Here is a 22,714-nt window from a genome sequence, read left to right on the forward strand (position 1 = left end):
ATCAGACACATACGTGGGAATTGGTTCCCTTACCACCAGGGAAACATGCTATTGGTTGTCGTTGGGTCTATAAAATTAAGACCAAATATGATGGTTCTGTTGAGCGCTATAAGGCTCGACTTGTTGCGAAAGGCTATTCTCAGGAGTATGGTTTTGATTATGAGGAGATCTTTGCAAGACACCTCCTCCTGGTTTTCCTCATCGGCCTGGTTATCTTTGTCGACTTCGTAAGTCACTATATGGTCTACGACAGGCATCTCGTTGTTGGTTTGAAAAATTTGCCACGGTACTTATTTCACTCAGTTTTCATTCTAGTCATCATGATTCTGCTTTATTTGTTCGTTGTACAAGTGCATATCGTATTCTCTTGGTTTTGTATGTTGATGATATGATTATTACTGGTGATGATTGTGCCGGTATTGAGTCGTTAAAACTAAAGTTGGCTCGTTGTTTCGCTATGAAAGACTTAGGTTTGCTTCGTTATTTTTTGGGGATCGAGGTTGCTACTTCATCACATGGTTATCTTTTATCACAGTCTAAATATATTGCTGATTTATTTGATCGTGCTCGCCTTACTGATAATAAGATTGTGGATACTCCTCTTGAGATGAATGTTCGATATTCGTCATCTGATGGTCTTCCTTTGGCGGATCCTACTTTATATCGTACTATTGTGGGTAGTCTTGTTTATCTCACTGTTACTCGTCCAGATATTGCGCATGTTGTTAGTCAGTTCGTCACTTTTACTACTACTGTGCCTTGGGGAGCTGTTCTTCGTATTCTCAAATACCTTTGAGGGACTCAGTTTCAGAGTTTATTGTTTCCTTCTACTTCATCTTTAGAGTTGCGTGCTTATAGTGATGCTAATTGGGCTGGAAATCCCGATGATCGCAAGTCTACTACCGGTTTTTGTATTTTTCTTAGTGATTCTCTAATTTCATGAAAAGTAAGAAACAAGATGTTGTTTCTCGATCTTCTTCGGAAGCTGAGTATCATGTAATGGCTTCTACTACTTGTGAGGTTGTTTGGTTACGTTGGTTGCTTGCAGATTTGAGTATTAAGTTTACTCATCATACTCCGCTATATTACGATAATAAGAATGCAGTTTATATTGCTCGTAATTCTATTTTTCATGAAGCACCAAATATATTGAGATTGATCGTCATGTTACTCGTCATCACTTGGAGCAGGGTACTATCACCTTACCTTATATCTCTTCTTCACTTCAGATTGCTGATATTTTTACCAAAACTCATTCAATTTCGCGTTTCAGGTTCTTGTCTGACAAACTCTCAATTCTTAATGGTGCAGTATCGTAAGTTTGAGGGGATGTTAGAATATATATATTTATTATATATTATTAGTGACATATTATATTAAGGGTGTTTTCATAATTTAGCTTATAACGATTTATTATATAAATATTGAGACATGTATTATGATTATTAAGTATTATAATAAAACCTAGTTCTTTATTTTGTCATCTCAACTTTTATCATATATTACATGCATCATGTGGGCATATGTCGGTGGTCTGGCGAGCCCTTACTAACTAGGGACCATATGTATCTTTAACTTTGAGAAAAGAGCAATGGAAATATATAGGCGACCATGTTTGAATGGAAACAAGTATAGTATCTTCTGTGGACAACTAACATGACACTCACATTACTTGGTCAGAAGAATTGGACATGCTTCCACATTTTCTTCCTTCTTCAGTTTCGCAGATTCTTCCTGATAAGACGCGGAAACTCTCCCGCATAATTAAGATTCCGACAAAACAGATCCTCTTATTCACACAACACTCTCATGTATTTTTAGTTTGTTAAATGTACAGTTTTAGTTGCTTACTTTTCATAGATTCTTTACATACTCTTCCTTTTTAAATTGACAATGCACTTTGTAGGGTTAATTAAAAAAGAGAGATTTACTTCATTACATCCAAACAAATACACTATATCAGATGAAAATTTTGTTCCGCATGTAAAAAAAAGAAGTTATTTAGCCGCAACCAAAAATAATATTATATTATATTATATCTTATGAGAAAAATTCTACGGAGACCATATTTTCATCGGAAACTTAGAGACCACATATGTTCTGTAATCAAAACACTATATAATATATTATTTTGTGAAGTATGTTTTACGAGTATCACTAATTCATTAAAATTATCGAAAATCATTTAAGTTTAATAAGTAGAATGTGTATGTTCTGCAAGCTAAAAAAATGTTCTGCAAACTTAACATGTTTTGCAGAATAATATATTTTTGTAATGTTTTACGTGCAGTACATATATAATATTCAAGATTTTGAATAAAATAAGGATCTTTGTAGAGCATGATTCGCAAAATAACATGTTTTACAATGTTTTTATGTAATATTTAACTTGTAGAACATAAGTGATCTCCAACGTCTTCAAAAAAAAGTAGTCTCCAAATAACTTAACCCTATATCCTATATATAATTAGTATAGGGGTTTTGATGGTTTGATCGTCAGGATAAATTAGTAAATTCATAAAAAAGAAAAAGAAATTATTGCTATGGTTTAGTAAAATACAACATAATAGTTAGTCATTACACAGGGAAATTATTTTCTAAGAGACGCAGGATACATCTATGGAAGTAACAAACGAAAGGAAAAGAGATTGAGAACGAGAAAGATAGATTGAGTACAAAGAAAACTGTCTTCTAACAACAATTATTGGAAGGGGCTAATTTATTTATTTGCATCTTTTTATGAATGTATTAGTTAGGGTTACAATTGCAAAATAAGCTCAATTCTTGGAATAATAGAGAACGTAAATTGACTTGGTAATCACAATTCCCTGGAACTACTCTATCCTTCTCAGTGAGTTCAATTTTATTTTTTTTGTTAATATTAATTGACATATGTTCGTTGTTTGATAAAAATCACAAAGAACCGGTGAAGGTAGAATATATACAGTGCGATAGTTGGTGTAAGGCACATTTAATATATTTTAACATTATCATTTCATAAGAATTAAAAGAATATCACTAACAAACTCAACAACAAGAGGCAGGCAAGCTACTTAATTAAAGAAATAATATTTTTAATAATAACACTCATTATTATGTAAGTATTTAAATATAAATCCCATATAATACAAATATCAAATCATAAAAAAAATAAAACTAAAAAACAAAGACATAAACAAAAGAATACACATATGAATAAATAAAACAAATAAAGTCCTATATGATTTCTGCATGCACATGTAATTAAAATACAAAATAATATAAAAAATATTTATCTAACATATATCACTTAACATGTGTTAAATATATTTTATACAATGTAAAAATTCAAAAAGTGTAAATAACATAAAATAATATTAATAATTAACCTAAATTTTAATATACTGTAATATTAAAAATAAATAAAATCAAAACATAACACTAAAATAACAACTATAACATTTTTGGGAAACAAATGAAAGTTTTAAAATAAAATTTTCATGAAAATATTAATAAATTTTGTGCATCTCAGATGTATAAAACTAGTTGTTATAAAACAATAATCATGAATTGAATTATGATACAAATTATTATTTATAATATATTATCACTATATTGTTTGTCGATCACAGATAGTGGGTGAGGCATAAAATAGATTTCAAAGAGCACTTCTCAAATTTCTGACATTATAGGGCACAGATAATAATATTTTGTAAATTAAAGCTGTTAAATATGTGAGTTTTATGTAAAAATATATATATTTTTCTTAAACTTGCAGGGTCATGGGCACTTAAAAGTTAAAAGGCCCCATGTGCCTTGGACTCTCTCACAAACATAAGGGTATTACTTGTCAACAGAACTTCAGAACAAGATTGAGGGAAGAGAAAATATCTGAATATAAAGCAGCTATTTGTTTATTTGTTTAGAATGATAATTTTTGCAGATGCATAAAGAATTTCAGATTAAAATATAAAATAAATAAGAACAAATGAACATAACGGCTATTTCAGATTAATGTATTATAAATTTTTCAGCTTCTTTATCAACATGAAACAGCTTCTTTGGCCTAAATTTTACATGAATTACAGTAGTTCTGATGTGCGACAATTTCATGCTCATCTTATAATGTCTGATGGCTGCTTCATTATACTTAAAATCAAAATACAACAGTCTCAACTGTAATACAATAAATTACTCATATTTCTGTGCCTCAAACTGATAGATGCTACACTGCAAATAGATACACCATATAAATGGAAATAACTAACTGTATAAATATGGAAACACCTTCCTATCCAGCTTGATTGAAAAGGCAAAGTAATGTAGCATCTCTTACTGAATAGTATAGCCTACAAACACAGGGACGTTGCAATTGAGCTAGAGAAGATTTGTACTCTGTGCTCAAGAGTTCCATCAATAAATAGAAAAGGTAATGCTGTAAGGTTCATCTTTGTATCAATGGTACGAGTTGAGGTGAAAAATTTGGCACCCTGACTTATATGAATCGCGGGTCGAAGCTTGCTCAAACTTCTTAATGGCCACTTCATTCTCTTCTAAGCTGGTCTGAACAAAAAAGCGTATCCACCAAGACGGGCTTCGCTTTTTAGCCTTCAAATTTGAACAAGCATGATATCATATTAAGGTCCTATTAGGGAACTGATTGACAGGAAACAATGGAAACAGCAAACCGAACGAAGACACAAATGAGTTGGACCTTGGAGGCCATTTTTAAATATGTTTCACAAAATGTCAAAAATTAACCCTATTAAATAATCATTGAAAAGTTCATTATATAAGAAGTGATATTGCAAATAGACCACCAAACAAAAGATGGCTCACAATAACTAATATAGAATAAAATCACTAAATCAGTTTGTGTTTAGAAACTTGTACTATTACTTACTAGTCAGCAACCAAAATATATTTCAGTATTCCAATATATAACATAAATAATATTATTAGAATTAAATTGATCCAAATTCTCAGAGGTCTTGCTTTGTAGTGAAAAGGAGTGCAATAGTTGATTACCACTCTTATGTCTATTATTTTCCTACCAATATCTGGTAAAAGCCCAAACAGGACTTTCAAGTTATGATATGATTCAGAGCTAGTAACAACCCCCTCATACCAGATAACAACAGCTATATATTTTAAAGATGTTATATTCTTCAATTACAGGGCTTGTTTGATTTCACTGTATAGTAGCAATTAGTTCCTTCAACTTGTATTTATATTCCAGATTTGATATGATCCTAACTAGTAAACCAGTTCATAATTCAGGTGACACTAAAACCAACCTGTTCAGTGTCTAATATAGTAAATACTCAACACTAACATACAAAAAGTTGCCCTAATGGTTGTATCATCAAATTGCCAGTTAATTGAGTATCCATTTACTAGTACCACATTAACAAGCCAACCAATGATTTTCTTACCATTCATCAAGTCCAAGAAGCAGTTAGTAGCCCAAATTTTCGTTTTACTTTCAGAATAATCAACTTAATCTCTTTGACCAAGATTTGAGCAGACGTGACTGTTAATAACTATCAGCAAACGAATATATATCAACATTCCATTCTTAGTTCCGACATTAAAGCCAGTATTCTCTTTTAATCACAAATAATAGGAACCATAAGCCCTTACACTAGAGAGGACAAAGAGCAAGTTAAAATGTGCAATTTTATTAATAAAATGGCATTCAGTTGAATGTACATAAAATATTTGATAACAAGACATTGATAAGCAGTGATAAACAACTTACAGGGCGCCCAAATTTTGGCGGATCAACAGCTTTAGCTTTGGAGTGGTCTGGATAACCTATAATGCAATGCAAATTAGTATCATTACCTTGATCCAAACAATAAAATTGTACTCTTAATATTGCCTCTTAGCAATTTAACCACCACTGGTTATCAAGAATTTAAAGTATTTACTAGGCAAAAAAAAGAATTATCTCACACAACAAAGTGTGACACCCCCCCCCCCCCCCCCGTGCATTCCCACTGGCTAACTGCCCCGAAAAGATACTGGACATTTGTCACAGTTTAAGCCCTATACATTTTTAATATGTTGACTTATTCAAATGCATAGAGCTATCTAGCACTATAACAGCTCATATTATCTCTCTTTTTTTAGAAAAGGCATTGATCGGCAGCAAAGTTACTTTGTAAAACTCGTTTTACATTTTTTTATTTGACCAGCCATCAGGACCAAACACAAGTGGTATGCCAGATATAGGATTTTGTCTTTAATCATCAAATAGACCAGAAGACAACGATAAGAAGGATTTTAAATTCTTTATAAAGTTGAGGGGCTAAACTGCCTCATGATTAGTGGCTAGAGCTACAGCTGAACAGACGGCATATTATATAAGCACCCGCATACCTGTAAATATAATTATACCATCAGAAGATACCCTGGCCAATTCTGGAAGTGTCTTGTTCAAGTATTTTGGGGACAGGTAATCAAGTGCATCTGACACAATAACAAGAGAAAATGTTTTCGCTCTGTATGGCAATGGAAACTTTATATCAGCCACACGTACATTTCCTCTGCGCACAAGTCTTTTGCAGTTTCTATCAGCATCTTCTATGTCATATGGTTCCACACCCCATGCTTCAGTTTCCTCCTCTTTTAACAATTTAGAGACTACTGAACAAGTATCAGGACCAACATGCAAAACTTTGTGCATGCTGTCACCATATGTTTTCTTTAATATAGGTATTGCTCTTTGAACTTCAAATGTGCATGTGTAATCACCTAAAGACATTGGAAAACTTATCAGTAGTCGCTATAGAACTTCATCTAATGACACAACAGAATGAGATGCTGTATATTTCATACTCTTTAAAATTTACCCATGGCAGATATATAAGGTTGTTATAAAAATAATGAAACTTAATGGTACACAAATTCTTAAGAAATTCTTAACAAAAACTTGCCATTAAATGCTGTACTTCCATGAAAATGATAAGGACTCTTATTTATATTTATAAATAAATATTAATAAATGCACTTCATCTTAAAACGCTAACTTTTTTTAACATAATATAGAGTTCTAAAATCTTCCTCCTGCATTTCCTTGGATGACTCAGCAAAGAATTTGTTTCTGCTGTAAATATGGTGCATCAAGGTTCTCACATCACACCTCTGAAGAAGAGGTGCATGCTACCTTCAAAGGGCCTTAAAGCTAGAATACCATGGAGATGGAATGGGCATTTTCCTAGCTGCACCATTAGCAACTAAGGTCCACATGATTATAAGCATGTGCTGTAAAAGTTGAGGGGTATGCTTTTCTTCATCTAATAATTTATGTGGGAAGACTTATAATCTTTAATGTCTCAGAGGCCTCAGGCCACTTAATCTTACCAGTCGCTCTCCAAGAAAAGACTTCCAGATACTATGCCATTTGCCAATTTAAGCCACTACATTTATAATACACCTATCTGTCATCTACAGCTGAAATAACATTGACCGCAATCACTCTTGACACCAATAACCTAAGTGGCCTACTTAGTTCTAAGGTCCAAGGGAAAGAAACCAAAAAGTTAACAATGAATTTAATACTCAAAAATGAATGAAGTAACCTCGGTAGCCGTACTGTCAACTGTAAGACATATGATCAACGTGATTGACAAATAGTCAAATAGATCAGCATAAACAGAGACTAATGGAACAAACTGGAAACCCTCAAGGTGTACGGCTCATCCAAATTACAAAATCTCAGATATCTGCCAATTTCATTATTGTAGTGGTGATATATTGACATGTAACTGCACTTTATGTGTGCATGATACTGAAAGGAATAACCTTTTATTACTCTTTCAAAGCTACAAAAAGAGGATAACATTTCTAGTAGCAACTAATTCAATTAGGAATTTTGACGGCTGCATTACTTTTCTCAACAGTGTCTAAGATATTGGAATAGTAATATATTTGAAAGCATTTCGGAACTCAAAAAACTTGAATATTTCTAGAAAAAGAAATTAATGTGACTCATAACATGTATCCAAAAATATATGAGAGTAAAAGTTAAAAAACAACATTAATTAACTTTACCTTCTACTTTACTAAAACCTCCTCCGATACCCCCAGAAACACCTGAAGCACAAATATAACACGGTAAATACATCTAAATAATGTGCAAGAATTAATAACTCCAAAGCCTGACAGCACTGACTTCAAAATTTGCATCAAATAAATCAATTATTATATTTATAGCAAAGGCGTAGAGAATTTTCAGGAGTGAACAACCACCATTATACACCATATACGATATATATGAGGGCTAACCTATAAAATTAAAGACCTTGGGTATTAACATATTATGCATCGGGTAAAAGTGTTAACCTGGCTCATAAACGTACCTGATCCCCAAAAAATATATCCAATGAGAAAAAATACAGCCTGAGTTTGAAAATTGAAATGAACAAACAATCAGCACTTGATATAATATACTTGCAGATGCTGTTTATATATGTTAAAAAAAACTTTGAGAGTCACAAGTAATGCATGAAGTATAAACCGTACCAGAAACGCAAGAACGGTGGGTACAGGATAACGTGATTTTGAATGAGAAAGCCCCCTCGTAAACCTTCTTGCATTAATTGCTTGACTTCTAGCCATGACTACTCAATTAATATAATGTGTGTAAAAAACCTCAGTCTGTTGCAAACAAATCAAAAGAACACAATAAGACGTCTAGGCAAATATAGTAGTCTCAAAGATACTAAAGAACGTGTTAAACAATTTCAAATGATGACAATGAAGCATTCTAAAAATCAAAGACAACATTACAGAAAAATAATAAAGATTAAAAGAGACAACTGAATACTAGTGAAAAAGTGAATATATCAACTTCATTTACCTAACAAAACCAGGGAAAGGAATTCAGAATGTAGAAACCCGCATAAATTACATGTTGCCGATAAGTTATTACTGATGGTTAGCCATGGGTATAAATCAAGATTAGAACACTATCTCGACGATTTATTACGAAATACAAGTACACAACTCATAACAATCAAAAAAGTGAATCTGTATCCGGTGAATTGAATTGGGAATGAGACTCCGATTCATTCTGGTATTGGAATCGTATTCACATTCCCATTAACCGCGTTGATTTGAAATCTTATGAAAAAAAGGCCCCTAGATTTGAAAGCTTAAAGTAATGTGAATCAATACAATTTACTTATAAGAACTAGGAACCAACCTATCAACATTGTATCCACATCAGATCAAATAAAGTTCAAAACTTTACTCACATTAATCAAATAAAAGATAAATAAATCTTACTTAAAATCAAACAAATGAAAAGGGCAGCTAAATACACAGATGCAAAATAGATATTGGCCATTAATTAGCAAACATATACATGGATCTAACAAAAGAAAGTTACTAAAATCATTTAAAGTTACAAAAGAAACATATTTAAAAAAAGAAAGCATTTACAGAGACATAAATAATTATTACAAGAACAAGGAGTAATGAAGTGAGACATGGGTACCTTAAATCAAACAACGTAGGGATGACAACATTGGCCGCCGATCTAATGTCTGGATCCGGAACCGGTAGATGTGGTCTGGGTTGGGCTGTTTGTGTTGTGGGTCAGTTGTGTAATATTGTGTGTATGTTTTGTATGTAAAATTTGAGAGGTGGATGGGGGGCATTATTCCGCACAACGAGGTTTATACTTCATATTATTATTTATTCCACACTAGTTACTATTAAGAATGTACACATAAACCGAGCAACAGCTCGCAATCGAACCGTATTTGCGGATAATTACGTTGGTTGTGGATTTAAATTTTAAAAACCGCTCATTCGCGGTTTGGATGCGGTTTTAAATTATTGAAAATCGCAAAATCGCAATCGCAACTCGCAACATATATTTATAATAAAATATATTTCCAAAAATGTAGTTGATATCATATAAATTAATAAATATACACATTTATCAACTAGTCTTAGATTAATGTTAAAATTTCGTTCATAAGATTCACAATCAAATAAATGAAAAATATAATCAACATGTAATTTTTTTAATCTTTTTCTTTTTTCTTTTTTCTCGCCTCCACATTTTTATATGTTTTTAATATCCTTACTATACACGGAGCATTAGTTTATATTTTATTTTTGAATATAGTTTATCACGTAACTTAAACTTCGATTTATTAATAATCCGAACTTATTTTTTTGCAAATTATTAATTATTTTAAAATAAGTGGTTGAACCGCAAACCGATCCGCAATAACCGTAAATTCGCAACCACAAATGACGCGGTTAACTGCAATCATGCGGTTGCGGATGACAATTTTTTAAAACCGCTCTTCGCGATTTGATCTGACTTTTACCCCAAAATCGATCTGATCTGATCTGAATATACCCCTAGTAATTATGCCAAGTTTCACATCTGCGTTTCTGCTATACTTGTGTCGGCGGTCACTTCTTTTATGCCTTTTTTTGTTTAATTTTGTATAGTTAATTAATTTGACTACTTGTTATAAAAATTTCCGATTCAACCGATTAATATTTAATTAATTTTTTATATAGTTTTCAATTAATTTGATTTTTGAAATTTGATTAATCTTTACGAATTTTTATTTATTGAAATATATATAATTATTTATTAAATTAAAATAATATATTCATTTAAATATGCATAATTATAAAAATTATGATATAATAAATATATATTTGTTAATAAATAACTACCATAATCATAATAATATATTAAATATAATTTAATATTATAATACATTTGATTCTTACTTCGATTAATACTTCTAATTTTCAATTAATCCCAAATAAAAAATTCGACTGATTTTCCCCGATTCCCGATTTTTACAACACTTATTTGACTTTATAATATTGTTGTAATACATATTTTTAGATTTAACATTAGATAGCTGGTGATATATTTAGGATCCCATATTTATTATTTTATTTATGGAGAGCATATTGAAACATTATTTATAATTTAATTTCAAATTTTTTATACTTAAGTATAATTTTTATATTATAAAATAAAGATAGCTAAGAATAATACTAGTGTTTAATGTATGGATACAAATATGTATGGATTAAAATATATAAAATAATTTAAATGAGATACAAGTAAATATTTAAAAATAATGATGTAGTCATGATAGGGTTGAGTTCCTCGTAGAATACCCGAGAACACTTCATTTTTCTTATATTTTTTATATCTCTTATTAAAATGTATATGTTATGTTAATGAAAACAAAAATTTGTATATAGATAAAAAAAATGAGAAAATTTTTATAGAACATATATATATTATGCACAAATCACAGAATATACTATACTTCTATATTCAGTGTTCTATTAAAATCATAATAATATTTGTTAAAATTTTGACGTGTTATGTAAAATTATGATATATTTATAAGAATTTTTTATGCAACTAAAAAAAAGTGAAAAAAAATTGCAGAACATATAAAACATAATTATTCTCCGGAGAAGTAGTTCTCATTTGAATCTAACCAAGTCATAATAATGAATTAATAATTAGACCGATTTTTTTTAAAATCAGAAATAATTAGACCGATTTTAATGAAGGTGGATACTAAAGAGTACAGATGAGTAGATGACTGCTTCTGTGCTTCATTGTGGATCAAGTTAACCGTCTTCTTGGATTGAGTTATCAAAAAGGGCCGGTACATAAAATGGCCAATTGAATGGGCTATTTTAAGGTATTTGGGCCAAGGCAAATCAGGGTTACTTGGAAAAGAAAACTATACAACTAGAATGGAGGAGCTAAGGAAAATTAATGCAAATTTAATCCGAAATAATTATTAATATGAAATTTATTTGTTTTAATCCTAATCGGGCCTAAACCGAATTATATCAAGTTATCCGAAATAAAACCGATAAATTTGCCGAATTGCCATGTCTAATATATCCACATGTCTTCTAAAAAATAATTATTAGTAGGTGTGAACACCGAAATTAAGAACATAGAACAATTTAAATAAATAAATTACTGGAACCACACGTCCAGAAAAGCTTCTGCATGATAAGATACACATTCGCGCATCGCCTCTTTGTTATCGGCAAAACATTATAATTTTGTCGTATTTTTTTTTTTATGGAGCGGACAGTTCTCTACAGTTTATATAATTTTAATAATCATGTGTTCATGTAGAGCCGTGCCTGAGGATGTTCAAGTGTTAGACGGAACAGGGCCCAAAAATTTGAGGGGCACATTTTTTAGATTCAAATGTATATACATATATTTTCTTTATTTGAAAAAATAAAAATAATGTAAAACTTTCTTTTCTAATAAAAAAACAAATAGAAGTAAGGTTAGAAAATAGTAATTATTAAATAATTATAAATTATTATTTTGAGCAAAATCATAAAAAAAATATCCTAAATATTAAATAAGTTACAAAAAAAATAGGAAAAATTACTAGGGGAATAAGAATGCTATTTTTTTCTATAAGTACTATACACTACTAGTCTCGATAATAAAATATAAGTGGAATAGTATTTTTTTCTTAAATAACCTGTATATTATATTATTTTTTAAATAATACAGTTGTTGGGTAATTAGTTTATTTTAAATTATGATAATATTAATTACATTATTCAATAAATTTTTAATTCAAAATTTTAGTTAATGAATTAATATTTATATATAGATTTAAATAAGTACACATATAAATTAGGTTTTATGTGATCATTTTCTTGTTTATAATCATTTATCTTTATGTACTTGTAATATTTTTTTAATTTTAAATTAATATTAATTATATTAAAAATATAATTTTTAATAATGTTTTATTATTCTATGTATTTGCTATTGTTTTTTATTGTTATGACTTGGGGTAAATTTTTTTAATTTACACAGGGCACGGCTCTGTGTACATGGCAATTCTCACGTTGTCACCCAAGTCATTGTTTAATTTTACACCAAACATTGCAAAATGACAAACGCACACATTAGTATTATTGGTGATTGATTATCGATTTGTTTGTCGCACCAAATAATGAAATGCAAGGACAAATTTGGCATAACATAAAAAGGGATGATAAGCTGATCAGTTGATGGACCTTGTTGCACCTGATCCTCCTCCTGTTAACATTTGTGTGTATCTCTTGATTGAATCAAGCCTCTGCATTTTGAGCTGCTGCTTAAACCTATTTATGAAATCATCTGCTTTTGCGTCTACTTGTTCATCTTCCTTGAACGACGCCGTCTTCTTCACTACTGCCTCTCTTCTTGCACTTGACTTGTTCTTTCTCTCCTTCACACTAGTTATCATCTGTTGCTCCTCTTTCTCCTCCTTGCATGACACCCTTTTAACTTCTTCTTCTTCTTCTTTTTCTTCACTCACACTCAACTTTTGCTGCTCAGAAGCAACTTCATTTGGTTGTGGTTGAAAAGAGTCGAAATTTTTTAAGGAAAAGTTGATGGACTTGACTCGGGCTAAGAGAGACGAGGATCGGTTGAGCTGGGAAGAGTCATGTTGAGCGAGTTGGTTTTTGTGGGATTTATTAGAGTAGGAAGCGATAATGAGTATGGATATGATGATTAGGTTTAAGAAACAGAAGAGAACAGTTGGTGTGAACCAGCTGCTAGTGCTATCCATATGTTGCTTTGCTACTAAACAAAACCAACAAGACTCTGCTTGACTTTGTATAATTTGCAGAGGAGACCACGACGATGAATCGAGGATGATGATTAGTTTAACTTGATTGTTTGTCCTGAGAGACGTGTAATGTGTGTTTACGGAACCTCCGTCCGTCTTATACAGGCCACAGAAATAATTATTTTCTAAATTATTATTATTTGTTTTGGTTGTTTTAGTTTAAATAAATGTATAAAATTTGCTTTCTAATGTGGAATGAAAAAGTCGAAAAAATAATACTTAAGTGCAACGCAGTTAAATATGTGAAAAAATAAATGGCTCGTGGGAGATTATCTTTTATTTGTTAAATAGGAGTACATATTGTGATGGAACTTTGGAAGTATTCCTGAAGTGGGGTTCATAGTTCATACTTCATACAGAGTGTACTTTCGTATTTCAGACTAATACGAGGATCAAGGGGCAATTTAACTTTTTTTGGAAATTATTTATTTTTTAATTTAATTAATTTAATCTATTAATTTACACATAAATTTTAAGTTTACATGCATTTGTTTGGAACAAATTTTAGGAAAACATAAATATTTGCGATGTTTTATTATTGCTAAATTCTTATTTAAAAATTCATTTTGGCAATGGCAAGCTGTGGAACTTGCCTAACATACTATTGCTTGTTCTTGTAGCTATACAAAAAAACATGTTGCTTGTTCTTCTTTTACCAGCATAGACTAAGCAGCAAGAATCACAAGAGAGCAGGAAAGAAAAGGATATAAAACAGAAAGCCAAGTAAATTAAAAACCAGTTCATAACTTTAATCAGACAAGTAGTGAAGCTCTAAACGAAAGAAATTCTTATCTGACTAGATCACACTCTGACATGGCAGCATATAGCAGCATATTCCATATACAAACATATAGATACTCATTCCTTTATACCATATGCATGCTACTAGTCTACACTGCCAAACAGACCGGCCATGAAACTGGAGCTTTCCATCCACAATATGTCAATAAGTAAATTAATCGATAAAACAAGTCATGCAAATACATGGGATAGATACAAATTACTGAATAATATCTAACTTTACCACATCTTAACTTACCAATTATATTTACATATCTATGACCGTCCACTGATGCCAGCTTCGCGATTCCATATGTTCATTACATTGCTGAGTCGGCTATTGCAGTGTTTGCGCAAGTTCCCTGCAGGGCTGGAGTCTTGGAGGGACCAAACTCTTATGTCTCCATTACCTCCCACACTTCCACTCCCACTTGTGCATTATAAAAAAAAAGCATATATTAGAAGCGAGGATCATTCTAAAACAGATCGATAATTTCTTGGCAATATATATATTTCTTTACTAGAAGTACTTAGATACACATTTCTCATGGTGATGCGTTGATAGCAAATTTATTGAAAGGAGGAAAAAATGGATGCTGAAATAGTTGAAACTGAGAAAGAGATTCACAAGTACTACCACTGCTGCGGACCACACTTCTTTTTATACATAACATTGATCACTATGTTTGTAACTTTCGCAGGTATGACGTCTGGCCTCACATTGGGACTCATGTCTATGAGCCAGGTCGATCTCGAGGTTATTAGAAAGTCTGGAAAACGCAGGGATCGCTTTCGTGCATGTATGTATCATAACACACACACTCAAGCACACACCAAATTACTCATCTCATCACATGTTCATTCCTTGATTCTGCCTCTAAATGCTGCACAGCTATGCAGATTTAGATAGTACTTGGTCTGTGAATGAACATCTTCCAGATATCATATATTAAAAAAATAATGAAATCCTTAAAATTTCGTGCCTTGCGATTTCTCTATGACCGAAGACTTGAAAAGAATGAATTGTCTTGTATGCACGAGGGACTTAGATGGGCTCATCCAATTTCCAGGACAAGGAAATGTGAACGATACTAGAAGTTTTATTCAATTAAACAGAAATATCTTTAAAAACTAACTGTATATGTAGGGCCTGTAAGAATGTTATGGAAAAGAAACAATATTACAAGCTATAACAGAGTAAACTGATTCAAATTCTAGTTCAACTAAATTACTTTCACATATATAGACTTCCAGATATATAGACAGAATCTACGTACAGTATTTGTTTTGAACCTTCACGTTTGTTAGCTGTGCTCTATTACTTGGTTAAGAATTTTTTTGCAAGAAGTTAATATCTTTGCATCTCTAGCAAAGATTTTGCCTGTTGTGAAGAGAAAACATCTACTACTTTGTACACTTCTGATCGCGTATACTGCTGCAATGGAGGTAGAAACCACATATGATATTTTCCCATTGCAAGATGCATGGATATATAATTAAGCATTTGACAACAATTTGCTTATTGCAGGCGCTACCTCTCCTACTTCAGAATCTCCTCCCCGAGTATGGTGCTATCCTTATATCAGTCACATTGATACTACTGTTTGGTGAGGTCAGTTGCCTAATGGGATAATGTATTTATGTATTCCTGAACACTTAAAGGCCGGACCTTTTGCAAATTTAGCCAAGCATTCTCGATCTAGTTCTTGATCCTTACTTTAATTAAAAAGAAAACCAAATACACAAAATACACTGCAGTGGCTAAAGCCATGTTTCTTAACCTTTGTAAGATCAAAACTGACAGTTTTATCCATCTACATACAGATTATACCGCACTCTATCTGTTCTCGGTACAGCTTGAAAATTGGTGCAGCACTGGCTCCTCTGGTACATGTTCTTCTTTGGAGTTTATTTCCTGTGGCATATCCAATTAGCAAGGTACTAGTTTTGTCACAACCAAGATCTCTTGAGACTAAAAGCTATTTTCAGAGTTCTAAATCATGGCTCAAAGGTGGACTTTATCCTCGTATTCATTCACCGTATATTTATCTCAGCTATTGGACTTAATGTTGGGGAAAGGACGTACAGCTCTCTTTCGTCGAGCTGAACTGAAAACTTTAGTATCTTTGCACGGAAATGAGGTATGTATCAGCCAATATCCAATTAAACCTATTGAAGGACTTGTTTATTCATTTATGATATCTAGTGCTTCTAATATGTAATTGTGTGGGGCGTTTCCTAATGTTCTCCATTTGCTATCTTATCTCTTATTTAAATTCTTCAATTCCACGTGGCAAAAAAAACATCTTCAATTCCTATATCTACTTTGCCTGCTGAGGCATATTAACTCTTTGGTGAGAAGGCAGGGAAAGGAGGAGAACTGTCGGGTAAAGAGACATCTATCATCTCAGGAGCACTGGAGCTGGCTGAGAAAACCGCAAGGGATGCGATGACTCCGGTGTCAGAAGTATTTTCTGTCGATATTGATGCCAAACTTGACATGTATGATGCATCTTTGTTGGGGTAAAAGTAAACCAGTTTTAATTTGTGCATACAATATTGCTCCATATTACTTATTACTTAATTATACACGTACAGGGAACTTTTACAGTTAATATTGGCTAATGGGCATAGCAGAATCCCGATATACCACGAGCAGCCAAGGAACATCATTGGACTCATACTGGTAACTGTCAATCGATTTATTTTAGCAAATTTAATGTTTTTCCAGTTAAACATGTTTGTAATATTTCTGATTTAACCAAGTTGACTCATATCCTGTCCATAGAAATAAATTTCCTCCCTATGTTAACTTATAATACGCGCATCAATTTACAAAAACCGGCAAGACATTATCTCTTATAGAGAGTCAGAGATATTAGCAGTACTTGCAAAATGAAACATATAAATTTACCTGCATATCCTTGTGTGCTTTCAAAGTATCTAAACAATATACTTGTCTGTTGTCTATGAAAACACTGTCGCCAAACATGTCTGTTCTATTTGCTCATAGTGATTCCAGTTAAAATCTTGCCTGCAAAATGCAGGTGAAAAGTTTATTGACCATAAATCCTGCAAAGGAGACGCCAATAAAGAATATTACTATTCGTCGTATTCCAAGGTATAGTTAAGTGGTATTTCAAAGTCAATTCAGAACCATATATGGTGTGTGACAATGTTTATTGTTTTGAAGTCTTAAATTATAAACATTTATTATAAAAGCACACAAGTTTCTGCCTATCCTCTGGAATTTTTTCTAAACATTCTATTAAATACTCCTATATGTTTAAACTCGCGTAGCTGAAAATTTATGACTACAGAAATTAATCTCTCTTTCGAACAGACTTTCCGACTGATTTAAAGATATAGTGTTAGATTGTTGTCAGCTCAATCAGGGAGCAGTTGAAGTTTTCTATCCCCAAGCATTCAAATTTGATAATAAATTGTTAGAAATATAACAGTAGTTAGACGGAGTTTTCGGTTTCAAACTGTGGATCTTTTTTGTTATTTATTGCATTGATTGACAATTTTACTATAGTTATCTTTTTTATACATATGCAAATATGTGTATCATCTGGACTATTCTATTCCTGTCATACTAGAATCTCAGAGAAGATGCCTTTATATGACATACTGAATGAGTTTCAAGAAGGCCTCAGCCATATAGCACTTGTTCTAAGACACAGAAGTGAAGTGACAGAGCATTCAACTAACTGTAAGCATGTTCCACTTGGTAGATTGACCTCTTCAGTGTTTTCTGTACAAGTTATAAGTGACATTAGTATCATGTTGGTACTTTCTTTTACCTATTTTCTCCTAAGAATTGAGCTGATTTCCTTACACGAAACTCGTTTCAGCAAGAGAAGTACGACTGGACATTTATGGTGAAGGTCATCACCAAAATTTAGGGTTAAGGAGGAGCAGAAGATCACTCAGGAACTTGAAGGCTATTCCTAGAAGTGCAAGTATTTCACGAAGAGAATCGTCAAAGAGTAAGAGATGGTCAGAAACTATTGACTCTAATATCCTGCATATTGATGAGGCTCCACTTCCAAGCTTCACCAAAGAAGAAGAAGTTATTGGCATCATAACAATGGAGGATGTCATTGAGCAGTTACTAAACGTATGAGAATATTTTGCTCTCTTGAATTAAAAAGATAATGATTTGATGTCTGACCTTAAAAAATTCATGCATTTTTAATTACATTACCATGTAGGACAATATCTTCGATGAGATGGACCATAATGGTGAATACTCTGGCATCAGCAGTTCTGCCACCAAGGTACACCACATTTTGGAAGGCTATACTGTTTAGCAGAAATAAGCCAATCTTTTGATTTTGATGACATAGTACTCATCAAGTAGGAGTGGATTACTGGGAAGTACATGGACTTCATTTTTTAATATTACGATTAGTATACTCGCGATCTAAGAGAATATAAGTGGATAGTTACCATTTTTGCTTTGTTGATCTTGGTTTTTTGTTATGAGAAAATTGTATATCGGCATGAATACCATTGGACCAAGTTACCAGTTTTTACCGTATTATTTAAGGTTCGACCGGCTGTTCATCTTAAAGGAAACAGGTGTATGAACATGGATCAAGGATTCACACAATTTCTATTAACTACTTGAAGTGTCTATTATACAATCATTTATGTTCCAAATTGACTACTAATTTTGCAAGATTAATTGTTGTTCACCGCAAGGGTATATGGTGCATCAAACAAACAGAAAGATGGGTGTAAGAGCAAATATATATAATAACTTAAATAAAAAGATATGTTAAGTATCATAGAAGCAAGTTACCAAAACCTTAACCATACTATTATCAATTTATTGAGAAATGCAGAAGATACCTTCATAAACTATCAAGAATGATCTCCAATTCAGTATATAATATCATCTTAGCTCTGAAAGTGGTGATTCTGGATGTCATCTGGAAAAGAATCACAACTGAATTTGGAATCGTCATTAAAAAAATCGCCTATTGAAATGTATGTAGGCATTTCTGTTGGAACGTTGAAAAGAATACAAGTGAGCCCATGCATATTCTGTAAAAGAACTAAATGATAAATGGATAGACTTGAAGATTTGTCTGTTATCTTATAAATCAATTAGTGGTGAAGTTTGACTCTAGACTGAAACATTGTTTTGTTCACAGCAAAATCCACATTTATATGTGTCAAGAGACGCTATAACAGTATTTATAATTACTTGTGCCGACAAGAACTAAACATTCATCCAAAGTCCGCCAGGAATCTGAGTAAAGCCAGCAAACATATGTCGTGCACAATAGTCTCCTTGTAAAGAAACCACATTTTGGGATATGAACTCAAATTCCGATGGATCCCCTCTACGATCTTCATGAGATACTACCTCTATTTCGGTTGGTGCCCCATTTGCGTCTACGGGACCGTCTTTTCCTTCCATCTATTTTCTCTTTAGCTTTCTCTTTCAAGTCCCTTTCACCACGACGCTTATACATCTTGAAGGTCATCTGCCTTTCTTCCGCCATCTTTCTCACCTTCTCTGTAATTTCAGCTGCAATTTGCCTGTTGTATAATTTTTTCAGACCCCTCATGAGCTTGGCAAAAGTATCTGGCTGAGGCATGAGACCAGCATCCATCATCTCCAAACAGTATGAACAAGCTTCCTTTACATGCCCTTTTGCAAAGAGTGCTTGAATCCAAATAGTCCAGGCAAACACATTAAGCTCACATCCTTTCATCATGATGCAACTCCACACATCTTTACCCATTTCAAGCTTATCTGCTCTTAATAAAGAATTTAAAAGATCCTTTAAGACCCCATACTGTGGAGAAGATAAAAGACCTTTCTCAACCATTTCCTTAAAGTATTCACAAGCTTCGACCAAACACTCTTGCTCAAGAAATCCATGAATCATAATTACATAGGAGTCTATCCCCGGACTGAGTCTGTTTGCTTCCATTTCTTGCCATACTTTCACCCCTTCTTTAACCTCCCCCAACTTGAATGATAATCGAATCACTGTATTATAGACGTTAAGATCAGGAGTGCAGCCAATCTTTTGCATCTCTTTCACAAGTTCTATACACTCCTCCAGTTCTTCCTTTTTCTCATGAGCCAGGAGTATATTTAGATAAGTAGTCTGGTTTGGGGTATATCCTAACTGTATCATACTATCCAAAAGCTCATACCCTTTCTCAATCTTACCCCACTTGCAAAACCCACTTATCAGAGTAGTATAAGTCACAACATCTGCTTCACATTCACTTCTCTGCATATCCATAAAAACCCGCATTGCCTCCTCCATTTTCTCTTGAGCACAAAGCGCCTGAATAATTATCGTGAAAGATGTTGCATTCGGATCACAACCCTTTCTCCTCATTTCTTGCAAAAGATCAAATGCATCCGCCATTTTCCCTGCTACAGCATACCCATTAAGTAAATTGTTATAAACAACTATATCAGGCTCAAAACCTGATTTCCTCATCTGCACTAAAACAAATTTAGCTTCCGTAAGCTTCCCTTCTTTACACCAACCATACAACAATGAAGTAAAATGTTTTATCGTCGGTGTAAAACGCTCTCTCATATCCTCAAACAACGAAGCAGCTTCTTTTACACTACCATTCTTCGATAAAGCATCCAACAAACAACCAAACACATACTCATCCGGTTCACACCCATATTTAGGCATTTCATCCAACACTTCAACCGCCTTCTTAACCATCCTCGCTGACGCAAATCGTCTCATCAACACAATAAACACCTCAGGCGTAATAAGCTTAGGGTTTTCCCTCCTCATTTCCTCAATTAAAGCCCAAACAGCTCCAAATTGCCTCATTTTCCCAAGAATCTTGATCATAGACTTATACACATCATAACTATGCCTATAACCTGGCTGCTTCGATGCCCACACAAAAAAACTATACCCTAAATTCCCCGCATCCCCGCATCGATTCAACACCCTTTCGGTTAACCCCGAACGGACAACAACACCAGATTCTTTCAAAGCAAGTTCCAATTTTTGAGCCCTAGAATGAAACTTTCTTAAAATTCTATAAACCCTTTCAACATCAACAGCAAATTCATCATAACTTCCACCATTATCAAAGCTTTCTGAATTCTTTTCGAGACGTATGGGTTCGAATATTCGAGATTGGTTGGATTTTAGAGGGTTTTGAGGCTGACCCATTTGAGAATTAGCGTGCAATTTTAAAGATTCTTGACATGGGATAGTTGAGAATGACTCAATAGAAGTCAATTTACATCTTATGTTCGTATTACAGAACATAATCAAGAAATTGTATTTGTTGCTCAGACTTTTCATTTCCTTTCGAATCAAATTCATAATGCAAATTTAATTGTGTGTGTGTGAGTAGAGTTTATATATTGAAGAGGTACCTGGCATTTAAAAGAAACTTGAGCTGTGAAGAAGCGGCTGAAATGACTATGGTAGAGTGAGTAGTCTTTGTGAAGGTTGTAAAAATGTGAATTTGGGCATCTTTCTTTTTTGTTTTATTATTATAGTACTTTGTTTTTACCGAATTATAACCGATTTCTGATTACTCATTTTTAGCATTCGAGTGCTCATTTAATATCAAATCGGTTGATTTCTGATTTCCGAGTACTCATCTCACTAAACCGATTTTTATAGCATTGGTTTTAAGTTAGTACATTTTCTTTGAGACTTTCTGCCAAGCACTCGTTAGATACTGGTTTATCTATTGTTTACTAGTTTGTGTCCCCTAAATTTGATCTTTTGAAACTTGTTGATATAGAGGTTTCCATTGAACCATTGAACAGAAATGTTGGATTTAAACCCAATATGTGATATGAGCTTAATGATAGAAGACATAATTGGATTGGGTAATAATTGTATTTGTTGACAATTATTATCATAATGAGATTTAGTAATAATTGTATGTGTTGACAATTATTATCATAATGGGAATGGATAATAATTGTATGAGCAGACAATTATTATGGTAATCAGATTAGGTATGTCTTATTGGATAAGTTTGTGATGGCTATATATACATAGTCATGTTATTGTTTTGATGTATGCTTAAAAGATGTAGTCGTCTTAGGTATCGTGCGTGAGATACTTGAGCATTGGTTGACTAAGTATCAGTTTGAGACACCATTGAGGTGTTATGTATTGATATATTATTGATAATTGTTTAGATTAATAATACAAGTTGAGATGTGGGTTTTTCACGTCAAATATATTGTTGTGTGTTTGTGTGCGTTATATTGTTCTGTGTTTGTGTGCGTATTCTGTATCGGT

At 32.7% G+C, this 22,714-nt stretch overlaps 3 protein-coding genes across 7 annotated transcripts; 1 reads left to right on the forward strand and 2 right to left on the reverse strand.

The window, feature by feature from the left end:
• Window positions 1-4,097: 4,097 nt before the first annotated feature.
• On the reverse strand, window positions 4,098-9,657 carry LOC141723422 (putative pectin methylesterase CGR3). 3 transcript variants are annotated; one of them, XM_074525218.1, is made up of 7 exons: window positions 9,485-9,656; window positions 8,509-8,643; window positions 8,346-8,385; window positions 8,038-8,079; window positions 6,364-6,738; window positions 5,741-5,796; window positions 4,098-4,587 (listed from the first exon to the last, which is right to left on the reverse strand). In XM_074525218.1, exons 2-7 carry the CDS (start codon window positions 8,602-8,604, stop codon window positions 4,435-4,437), a joined length of 762 nt encoding a protein of 253 aa, XP_074381319.1. In that variant the 5' UTR covers window positions 8,605-8,643; window positions 9,485-9,656; the 3' UTR covers window positions 4,098-4,434. The 3 variants fall into 3 exon arrangements, with proteins under 3 accessions (XP_074381319.1, XP_074381320.1, XP_074381321.1); XM_074525219.1 differs by lacking the exon at window positions 9,485-9,656 and adding an exon at window positions 8,846-9,377; XM_074525220.1 differs by lacking the exon at window positions 4,098-4,587 and adding an exon at window positions 4,601-5,522 and having other exon boundaries at window positions 9,485-9,657.
• A 4,740-nt stretch (window positions 9,658-14,397) lies between these two features.
• Window positions 14,398-21,919, reverse strand: LOC141723423 (putative pentatricopeptide repeat-containing protein At5g65820). Of its 3 annotated transcripts, none has more exons than XM_074525223.1 (4): window positions 19,654-21,919; window positions 19,296-19,375; window positions 17,350-17,507; window positions 14,398-14,865 (listed from the first exon to the last, which is right to left on the reverse strand). In XM_074525223.1, the coding sequence occupies exon 1, from the start codon at window positions 21,773-21,775 to the stop codon at window positions 19,802-19,804; it is 1,974 nt and encodes a 657-aa protein (XP_074381324.1). In that variant the 5' UTR covers window positions 21,776-21,919; the 3' UTR covers window positions 14,398-14,865; window positions 17,350-17,507; window positions 19,296-19,375; window positions 19,654-19,801. The 3 variants fall into 3 exon arrangements, with proteins under 3 accessions (XP_074381324.1, XP_074381323.1, XP_074381322.1); XM_074525222.1 differs by having other exon boundaries at window positions 14,399-14,865; window positions 17,350-17,469; XM_074525221.1 differs by having other exon boundaries at window positions 14,399-14,865; window positions 17,350-17,469; window positions 19,296-19,447.
• LOC141659826 (DUF21 domain-containing protein At4g33700-like) lies at window positions 15,916-18,777 on the forward strand. The gene is made up of 9 exons (XM_074466753.1): window positions 15,916-16,047; window positions 16,260-16,373; window positions 16,490-16,576; window positions 16,798-16,937; window positions 17,034-17,121; window positions 17,483-17,556; window positions 18,038-18,150; window positions 18,293-18,558; window positions 18,653-18,777. The coding sequence occupies exons 1-9, from the start codon at window positions 15,916-15,918 to the stop codon at window positions 18,749-18,751; spliced, it is 1,113 nt and encodes a 370-aa protein (XP_074322854.1). The 3' UTR covers window positions 18,752-18,777.
• Window positions 21,920-22,714: the final 795 nt, after the last annotated feature.

The sequence above is a fragment of the Apium graveolens genome, chromosome 5 (assembly GCF_009905375.1).
Source record: "Apium graveolens cultivar Ventura chromosome 5, ASM990537v1, whole genome shotgun sequence".
Classification (NCBI taxonomy): Eukaryota; Viridiplantae; Streptophyta; class Magnoliopsida; order Apiales; family Apiaceae; genus Apium; species Apium graveolens.

Bases quoted from the DNA above. Each gene is read 5' to 3' on its own strand.
- LOC141723423 (XM_074525223.1), bottom strand. From the start codon at position 21,775: ATGAATTTGATTCGAAAGGAAATGAAAAGTCTGAGCAACAAATACAAT.
- LOC141659826 (XM_074466753.1), top strand. From the start codon at position 15,916: ATGCATGGATATATAATTAAGCATTTGACAACAATTTGCTTATTGCAG. The intron at 17,557-18,037 runs GTATAGTTAAGT...CTGTCATACTAG, and splicing joins ACTATTCGTCGTATTCCAAG to AATCTCAGAGAAGATGCCTT. The intron at 18,559-18,652 runs GTATGAGAATAT...ATTACCATGTAG, and splicing joins TCATTGAGCAGTTACTAAAC to GACAATATCTTCGATGAGAT.
- LOC141723422 (XM_074525218.1), bottom strand. From the start codon at position 8,604: ATGGCTAGAAGTCAAGCAATTAATGCAAGAAGGTTTACGAGGGGGCTT. The intron at 8,080-8,345 runs GTACGTTTATGA...TTTGTGCTTCAG, and splicing joins ATATATTTTTTGGGGATCAG to GTGTTTCTGGGGGTATCGGA. The intron at 5,797-6,363 runs GTATGCGGGTGC...ATTGCATTATAG, and splicing joins TGGTATAATTATATTTACAG to GTTATCCAGACCACTCCAAA.